General features: G+C 32.1%; 1 protein-coding gene across 1 annotated transcript; it reads right to left on the reverse strand.

Moving 5' to 3' along the window:
• Positions 1-4,064: 4,064 nt before the first annotated feature.
• On the reverse strand, positions 4,065-6,979 carry LOC107489227 (peptidyl-prolyl cis-trans isomerase CYP23). The gene is made up of 8 exons (XM_016109993.3): positions 6,755-6,979; positions 6,324-6,437; positions 6,067-6,215; positions 5,650-5,722; positions 5,469-5,558; positions 4,556-4,595; positions 4,317-4,399; positions 4,065-4,225 (listed from the first exon to the last, which is right to left on the reverse strand). Exons 1-8 carry the CDS (start codon positions 6,863-6,865, stop codon positions 4,205-4,207), a joined length of 681 nt encoding a protein of 226 aa, XP_015965479.1. The 5' UTR covers positions 6,866-6,979; the 3' UTR covers positions 4,065-4,204.
• Between the last annotated feature and the right edge of the window lie 3,386 nt (positions 6,980-10,365).

Here is a 10,365-nt window from a genome sequence, read left to right on the forward strand (position 1 = left end):
GGCATTTATAAGGTATCGCTTGCCCTTGGCTGACTAGAAACAATCATGAAGTTTGCAGCCATGTGCCTAATACAATAAGCGTGGAACGCCCTAGGAGATTATCAACCACTATCATCGGCGCTGAGCGTAGCTTTAATGGCATGCGATCTATTAGAGATAACCAATAAGCCTTCTTGTGCGGTGACATGTTGTCTCAAATTAGTAAGGAAGAACGACCATGACTCCGTACTCTCAGACTCCACAATGGCAAAAGCAATAGGCGGGATATTGCTGTTGCCGTCTTTTGCCACTACAATAAGCAACACCCCATAATATATGCCATACAAATGTGTGCCGTTAACGGAGACAAATGGCTTGATATGCTTGAAAGCCTCCACACAGGATGGAAAAGCCCAAAAAACTTTGTTGAACATGCTGCAATCGCGGACCAGAAGGTGCCCGTCATGGTACGGTACAACTCTTATCTCACAAATGGTTCCCAGAAAACAACTCTATAGCACCTGAAGCAGTTTCGGCACCTTGTTGTATGACTATTCTCAATCACCATACATCTGAGTAATTTCCTTTTCCTTCTCCATCCACACCTTTCTGTAGGAGGGTTTGAAGTGATAATTCTGTCGGACTGCACCTTAGAGGACAGGAATGCTAACAGATGGGTTGCACTGTATCAATGGCAAGATGACATTATAGATGAGACTGTTATCCAACTGTCGATGGTCTTGGGACATTGTGGGTGCTAAACAAGTATGCGCTCCACCAACCCTCCAAACCTTCCTAGCGAAATAAAGCATTCATGGTTGGAATCTACTCAATATATAGCAATCATAAATGAGTAAGTACGCCTCAATTAAACTTGAACTCACCAGTATCCGAGGTTCTGTTGGAGGACAACACAAAGACTCCATGGATAACCATTTGCATCTTGACGGCAATTTACCTGGTACTTTAATTAGTTCGATTCGATCACTCGGTACTCAGAACTTCTACAAATATTGTAGTTCTTCACACCCTGCATCACTACATCTCAGCATTTGAATCTGTGGCCAACCCGAAACTCTACCCCACCATCTAGGTTGTAATCATCTTCTACGGTGTTAGAAAATAGAGTTCTCTCATCCATGGCCTTCAGATCCATTGTATCATAGTAACTTGGTACATCTGATAGCGCCGGAATCGGGTGAGCAGAGGCAAAACATAGCGCACCGCTGTCTCGGCCGGTGTCTCCGGTACAAACTCTTCCTCATCATCCCATTCAGAAGAATCACTATCGGCGCAATTGACAACGTACTCTTCGTCGGAGTCTTCCTCACCCACCTCCATGTCTTCCACTGGAATGACGACATGAATCGGTGGTGGTGCGAGAAGTCAGTCGTCCTACACATAGGTCGAGTGTACAGAACCACAACCACCAACATCTCCAACCTCAGCGGATAGCTCCATCACTTGTTCCGCCATGATTCTCCCATGGATGTGAAACATGAGTCGCACATGCTCGTTCCCCAAGAGCCGAAATAGTCGAAACCGAAAAACTCCATTGCCCAACGGTGCTAGCAACCTATACCCCACCCTTCCGACCTTTCTCGTCCCTGTACCACCAAGGTTGCTCAATATCAAACGCTTCAATTCGGACAACGAACTTACATGCCGAGTGCACAACAGTAACGGATTCTCACATTCAAATATCACCCCATTGTCGCCGTTTCTCATACGACAATTGGGGTAAACATATACAACTACATTTCTGCTATTACTAGACATTTTTACCTTCCTTTTATGAGAAAAACGGGAGAGAAGAATATGTTCACTATTTGTGGAGAATGCCAAAGATTGCACAACTTTTTATAACTGTTGAAAATTTATCCTACTGTATCTCGTTTACACTATAAACGAGATAAGACTGGGGACGAATTTTCATAATAATTTTTTAAATTATTTATTTCAATAATAAATACGTTTATTTAATTTATTTAAATAAAAATCCAAAGCTCTTAAAATATATCAGCTAATCGAATACAAGATTTTCATGTATATTCTCTTAACAGTAGTCATATTTTCTGGTTAATTTTTTACCCTTTAATATTCACCCTCAAGCATCGTCAATTTATTAATTTTATAGGCGTTGAATATAATAACGATTTCAAATTTCATTTTTTTAATACAGCATTACATGATTAAATAGTAATATAACAATTATTATTTAAAAAAATCCTAAACATCTGCCACCTAGGATGCATTTTTCAACTTTGATTCTCTTCATTTTCTTTGTATTTTTTGATATTTTTTATCTTCTTTATCATCTTTATTGTCTTTGTTTTTTTCGTTTTCTTTTTTAATGAGTGAAAACATCCTGCTCATAGTCTCCATATTTAATAATAAACCATAAGTATGAATGATAAAATAAGTAAAGACAAAATGTTTTTCTTAAATTGATTAAAATTAATTATAAAAAAAATTAGCTACCTGTACTTTTAGAGGATAGTTGCAAAAGGCAACTCTAATTATATTTTAAGTTTAGACATAATTAATATTTTTGTCTGTAATAATATTATGAAATTATAAATTAAAAAAAATTATATCTTAATATTTAATTTTTATTACAAATTTTAAAAATTAATAATATCTGACGTTTTTGTAAAAAATATTAAAGATTTTATCAAATGAACAGAAAGAGTAATAAGTGTCACCGTGACAAAATAAAAACATGTGAATACATTATTATTAAAAAATAAGTAATACTTTGGTAATAAATTTTGAATTGGTAGCATATAGATTAAGGGTTTATCTATCTTGGTTTTAAGGACATCTGCTAAAATTATAAATTAAATTTTTTTTTATTATAAATACAAAAAATTTAAATATTCAATACATTTATTTTATATTTATTAAATAAAAAAATTTAAATCCTTCTATAAATAATAAACTTATCATGTACCCTTAAAACATATGGTAGCTAAATCTTCTAGATTAAAAAACCAAGAAATAAAAATGAGTGGACAAAGAAGAGAATTTTATTTTAATTTCAATAATATAGAATGGTATATGATATATTTTGATTGATAAATTAATAATATATAATAGCTTTTAATTTCAATTTCAATTGCAATAAAAAATATTATGTGATACATTTTCGTTGTTAAATTTGTAATTAAAAATCAATAATAATATATGAGAGATTGAGTAAGTAGAGAAAGAAGAAAGATAAAGAAGGGAAGAGGGAGAATGAGAAACTTGATTTTGGAGGGAAAATTTTTAATTCAATTATAATATGAAAGTATCATGTGACATTTTGATTATAAAATTAGTAAATATATAACGGATTCACTTATGTCTCCTAAAAAAAACAAACAAACAAATGATATGTTTTAGAACAAAATGGTAAATACATTCATAATCAGTTTATTAAAAATAAAAATATAATTTATTTAATAAAGTTAGACGGCCAAACAATTTCTAAACTAAGTCCAACCAAGTCCACTTTTTATAGCGCATTTCTTCAACGATGTCAACGTCGTCTTCTCTTGTTTGTTTTTTTTTCCTCCTCCTTTTTCCCTTCTCATTGTAGACTTTTTTACATGTTCTCCTATACATGTAAACAAACTATAGCATAGAAATTTTAACTCACAACACAGAAATGTTTAAAGAACTGATCCCAGAATATTGACACCAACCAGCAAAATGCACATAGCATAAAAATTTTGGTGCATTGTACAAAAATTTTTGAAGGATTATATATCCAAATATCAACCAATAAAATACACATAACACAAAAATTTTAGTGTACAACACTAAAGTTTTGATGCACAACAGAAATTTTTATGTCCAGCACAAAAATTTTTGAAGGACCATATGTACAGAACATTAATTCACCCAACTAACAAAATACATTCACAACAAAAATTTATGTGCTATGGGCAAAATTTTTCTGCTTTGTGCAAAAATTTCTATGCTATATCAATAAACTTGTACTATTTGCAAAAATTTTTGAAAAAAATTTCTATGCTATGTCAATAAATTTTTGAGCACTCAGAAGATACTTGCAGGATCTTCTATCAAACAAACCATAATAACACACTAATCCAATATTTTTGCTTTGACGTTAAGAAAAAGGGTACATAAACATAATGCTCATAAATTTTTATAAAAAAAAAGGGGCAGTATGAATGATACTCATTACTACATTATATTTATCTTGCTTGTGCTCTCATCAAGGGAAGCATTTCATCCTCTGTAAAATGACGAATAAAACCCATGTTAATAGCAGAACAGAGATAATTATACTGGTGTGTAATGTGTTCAAGAAAACCAAGATCAATTACCTGTTTTTCAACTTCAACAGCGGACGCAGCTAACCTGCGCTTCAATATCGTTCTATCTTGCTCACAATTTTCTGTCTCCGTGTCTAAAAATACAGGAAGCATGGTTCAGAAGATGGTAATAGAGAATGAGCTCGAAAACCAGCAGGCTTCAACAAAATTAGAGGATCAAGTAGCACATCGCAAGTTATAATGCTAGAATAAGAAACTAAACAAAACATTTAAGTTTGAAAGAATCTTACCATAGTAATACGATGACAGAATCGTGATGCGTTCTGTTGGCTGGGAAAAAGGGGAAAAAATCATATTATTACTTAAAGAAAATAAGAATCGGAATGATGTAGGATCAAATTTGGTTGAAAACATTAACCAAGGATAATTATGAATTCTCTGAGGATGGATTAAATGTTGAGGCAGGGGATGAAGGAAATAAATGCAAAAACAATGTGTCCAGAAACACTTCAGAACAATTTCAGAGTGAGGATTAGTGTATGCTAGAGACTGTTAAATTGCAAAACATTCTGATGCCGACTACAACAATCACAAAAACCGATAAACTGATAACATTAAGATAGATCAGAAAAGCCAAAAAATTATCATTCAAATTACATTTCACCCTCAGACAAACTTGAACGACAGGTATTTGAACAGAATTTTCTTAATTTATTACAAAAACGACACTCGACCTTGGCAATAAAAGATTGCAGGTGAAGAATTCCAATCTACATGTTAGATATTACTATACAAAAACAGCAACCATGTCATAAAGATTCAACAAAGTTTTCCATGGTTGTTGACTGCCCAATACAGCCCTTCTCTTTTATCCAGACTTGATACCAATTATGTAAACATTTGAGAAGCAAAACACAAAGTGGGAAGAGTTAAGCTACATTTTACTATATAGAACAATTTTCCTAAAAACACACACATATCTATGCGTAAATCCCTAGCCTCCACACCACTCTGTTTCTTGTCTCATAAGTCTGTCAAGGTCTGCCTCTAGCTTCTCTTCAAATAAATGAATAGAAAAATATTGCAATGAAAATCCATAAACATCTCACATGTAAATTTATTAACTAATTTATGCATATGATCCACAATTTAACACTAAAAGAATGGTAAAATGCAAAATATGGATAGGTGTTTTAAGCTTACCATTACAAATATACCCTCTTTACGGGTAGGCAGCTGCTCAAGCTTTTTCAATGTATCATCACCTTTAGTAACTCTTCCAAATATTGCATACTGAAAAGAGCTCATATCAGCATACAGTACATAATGAAGTACATTTGACTGAATCATTTGAAATGATGTTAGGGCACTATGTCTATCCCACCGTGCCGTCGAGATGAGGAGCATTTCCAAGTAGTATCGAGAATGAGGATGAACCACTGTCTGGATCATCATACCTGTAAGAACAATCTTAAATACATCAAGGCTTCCAACAGTCACTGAAAACCAAAAGAGTAAATGGTGTAAGAATTTTAGAACATAAGCAATACAATTAAGATGAGTACGTTATCTAACTAACAAACTGATTATTCCCTATAAAAATCTTTTAAACTTTAGACTCTAGATTTTCTACAAGAAATCTCGAATGTATAAAAGCTCCCCAGTCCCTGCAATTGATAACATCTTCAAGAAACTTGCATCGGTCGTAACATCACAAATGAACACTTCCGTTCCACACAGTTGTATTTGAAACATCATACAAAACTAAAGAACCAATAGCTTCCATCTAGAGAAACTTAACCTTCCCATAGAAAGAATACCACGAACATGTTTGACTTCGCTAAATTCACCAACAACAGTCTTTTCAGCTTCTTTTCTTTGTTCCTCATTCATTGGAGCAGATCTTCCACCCATAACATCTGCTACTTGGGCCACAAACCCCTTATCCACCTGAACATTGAATTTAGAACAAAAATAAAAAAACCAATCACTTACATGCTGCAGCCACCAACTACATAAATACCTGATGTTACTTACTTACGTCCCGGAGAAACATACCCGAAAGAAATGGTTAGTGTTATAGCCTCCAAGTCTGACAAGCTTAAAGATGTGATCAACAGTTTTGGGTGCAACAGTGGGAAAGAAACCAAATTCAATATCCCCATAATTTGTCTGCATTCAGAACTCAAGTGATACACCATGAACAACAACAAAGATGCTGATGTCAATTTATCAAACAAAGTTATGTGCATACAAACATCACAATCAAGATGGATAAATTTCTCACTTAATCAACCACTTGATTCCAATTTTTCACACATAAACAAAATAACTAATATACTTCAGCTAAATCACAAACATGGGCATCCACAGATTACAACATCAACAGCCCTTACATTGAAACTCAGCTCAAGACTTTAACTTTCACTATAGATTCAAGCAATTATGAATAGCAGGTCAAAGAGAGTGTAACTTTTGAAGTAAAAAACCTGAAAGACAACGCGGGTGGATCCAAGTTGGGGTTCCAGGGAAGAAATTAAAGACATCAATGACAACAAAATGCAAGCATTGATCATAAAGCTGAATCCTGGGCTATACATTTTGAGCAATGTTAGATTTGGAAACAGCTTCAGCTCCTGAAATTGGAGTCAACCATCCCAATTTCGGAAAACTAAAGTCCTGAGTAGAAAAGTTGTGTGTTGGTGTGTTTAACGGGTATGGCATTTTTTTTTATGGTTTTTGGTCATGTTAAAGTCATTCGCAGATATGGATTGATAGTTGATACTATAAAAAAACTATATATTTTCTTTTGGAAAGGTGATAGAAGACATATTTTTGTTTCTCAATAAATTAGTTTGGCCCAGCAAGAATAAACTTTTAAAACATTTTCTTCTGTGTTTGGACGGGGCCTGGAATTTCGTAACATTTAAGTTGAATTTAAAGCTAGGGACTGCGTAACGTGCAAATATTCATTATGCCGAATCAGAATTTATTTAATATGAACCCAATTTTTTTTCCCACAGTAGATAGATAGTCACGAACAAAAAAAAAAAGTGATACAGTTGGTTTTTTTAATCTTTATTTATTTATTTTAACTTTATTATTATTTGTACAACTTTGTGTTGCTTCATCTTAATTTTTACTCTTTATCAATATCTTTACGGTGACTTTTCAATAAATTAATTAAAATAATATTAAACCCAAACGATTCTTTGTTATAAGAATGTTTTTTTTTTGGTATTATATGTATTTTTAATATATGTGTGTAAAGTTAGTCTCTGTTTTTGGGTCAAGAAGTTGGTTCTACATATTTGTATGAAGCCCAAGAAAATTGGTTACAGATTTAATACAAGCTTACAAAGGGTTTATGGGTCTGTGAGCCTTATATGAAACAGGGGGTGGTATTCGTCAAAACATCATTTTTTGGCTGTGGACCTAAATTTTATTTAAATGTTTATTGTTAGTAAATAAATAGGAGTGCCAACCAAGTTAGGTTGGTTAGTGGTTAGCTCACTAGTCCACTTAAGCAAGTATTAGAGGTTCGAATCTTCTCTTGTATATGTAGCAATCCATTGGCTAGCGACAAACCCTTGAACCGCATGCAAATTTACACTATATTCTATCCTATCCATAACGGGTCGGATAGACAATCCTATTCCGCAAATTTAAGTATTGTTACCATTCTTATAAATAAATTATAAGATTCCAACTTCGAATATTTATTTAATTAATTACTAGATCAACCAAAACATAATCTTAATTAAGAAAGCTACGACCAAAAAACCAATTAGAATTCCAGTCGACAAATATATAGAAACAAGAAGCGGAACACAAACAAAAATAAGAAGAAATTAGTGTATCCTCCCAAAAAAAAAATCAAAAATAAAATCAGAGGAACGTGCATTATTGAATAAAATAATATTTTCAAGAAATAACTAGATATTTTCTTACTTGACGTTGCAGCTTTTTTCTCAGTATCTCACTCTCATTTTTCTTCAATCTCTATTTCACTTTCTTCTTTGCGTTTCCCATAAAATCTACTATACAAAAACTTAGCTTAAAAAATGAACGAAGACTTTGAACGGCAGAAAATTAAATCATAGGGTGCTTGACCTTTTAAAACCGTACATATAGGCATAGCCCAAATTTTGGGCACATGCTAATGTATGTTTAGGGTTCAACATTTCCACATAGAAATGATAGTAACAGGGAGCTTTTCTCCTCTTGTTTTTATTGTTCAACACCAAACTTTCTGTTGCCATAGGCATTAACCACTATAAATTAAAGTGAAATAAAAAATTGTACAGTGTATTACATGTGCACTAGGGAAAAAAGAACAATAACAACTAATTAAGCACAAAATTGTCAATTCTTATTATTACTAACACTGTTCATCATCAATGGAGACATGAGAAGGCTACTGCACCAGTTCCCTCTCTATATTCTCTATAAGTTATAGGTGTGATCGTTTTAGAATATGCCAATTCTTTCAAGTGGGAAAATAATTTGCCTAAACAAAATTCTCTAGCAACAAATTCTTTCGAGAGGGGAATATGTGCCATGTTTAAAGAGTGTGCTTGTGATCCTAATTAGGCCAGCAGAGCAACGCAACTGAATTAAGACTTTATTCTTTAATAATTGTTTGGCATTTTGCATCTTTTTTCTATCAATTGTAGTTGAAATACTGTTGTCTTATAATTTTTTTCTTTTCGTGTCTTTTTAATAATTTTATTATTTATTTTTGTTGTTGTTTTTGGTCATTGACAATTTTATTCGTTTGGGTGGATATGACAATTTTATTCTTCAAAGAAGAACCGGAACCTGATTCCAATTTGAGCTATTATTCTGGCCCAAAAGCCCAGCCCCAATGGCAATAAGCCAATAATGAGTGTCTCCATTCAATGTATGTATCTTTTGTTGGAATCAATTATGGTTGTTTCATGGAAATCTTAATAGAGCTTTACCATAAAATCATGCAAAATTAAAGAAAGAATGCATCATTGCCCCGAAAAACTAAATTGAATATATTTTCTCTCTTTTTTTTTTTTTCTAAATTGCTTGGTAAAGTGTAATTTTTTACCTTATATTTTTTAAGTGGAATGAAAAAAATGTGAAAAAAGATATTAAATAATGAAATATTACATTTTACTAAATAATTGAGAGAAGAAAATTAAGAAGATTCACTTTCTTATGTTTATGTGTAGTTAGCATTATCGATGTGCAATTATTCGAAGTATAGGCATAGCATATACTTCGCCTTTTAATTAACTATTTTGTGTTCTAAGTAAGTAAGTATTAGGAATGATTTTTTTTTTGCTAAGAGACCTAATAGAATAATATCCTTTTTCGAGTCTCTATGGATCGAGTTGAATTAATCAAGTTCTTGGTAATGAGATTCTATTAACATTCAACAAAACATCATTTTCATAATTGAGTTAGAAATTTGAATTTTTTTATTTTACATATTATTAATATTTGCAAATAATATTCTCATTTTCAAGTCTTATCTTTGAGTAAAACATTAAGTGTAAAGAAGTCACTTTATCAAAAGAGACTATAAATTACAACTTTATTGAAAGCACCATAGTTATCAAAATCGAACCGGTGATCGAACTGGTCAATTTATTGAATTACTGGTTTAACCGGTAGGTTACTAGTCGAACCAGTTAACCCGGTCACTAGTCAAGTTATTAGGTCACTGGATCATTGCTCCCGTATAGTTGTTTTCATGTGAAGTTGATATTTAAGAATCGTTAGATGATTTGACAAGTTTAACTAAATTATCATTTAACAATTTTCAATTATCAACTTCATATGAAGACAAATGTATGTGAATTTTTACCTATTATTATATACTACAAATATTTGTTGAAAAAATAATATTAATAGATATCGTATAATTATGAAAAAATAAATAAATTGTGATTAATAAAATTTTTTTATTTATCTTTTTTATTTGTATTAAATATAAAATTATAGTTAAATAAAATATAAATGATTTAAAAATGAGTGACATTAAAATAAAAATAAATTGAATGTAAGTAAACTAAAACGGATTTGGATTCTCTAAAGTTTGAATTTTACTTTAGAAAGTAAAGTG

The sequence above is a fragment of the Arachis duranensis genome, chromosome 5 (assembly GCF_000817695.3).
Source record: "Arachis duranensis cultivar V14167 chromosome 5, aradu.V14167.gnm2.J7QH, whole genome shotgun sequence".
NCBI classification, from domain to species: domain Eukaryota; kingdom Viridiplantae; phylum Streptophyta; class Magnoliopsida; order Fabales; family Fabaceae; genus Arachis; species Arachis duranensis.

Coding starts and splice junctions, on each gene's coding strand:
- LOC107489227 (XM_016109993.3), bottom strand. CDS start 6,865: ATGTATAGCCCAGGATTCAGCTTTATGATCAATGCTTGCATTTTGTTG. Junction 6,438..6,754: donor CCACCCGCGTTGTCTTTCAG/GTTTTTTACTTC, acceptor TTCTGAATGCAG/ACAAATTATGGGGATATTGA. Junction 6,216..6,323: donor ACACTAACCATTTCTTTCGG/GTATGTTTCTCC, acceptor TTCAATGTTCAG/GTGGATAAGGGGTTTGTGGC.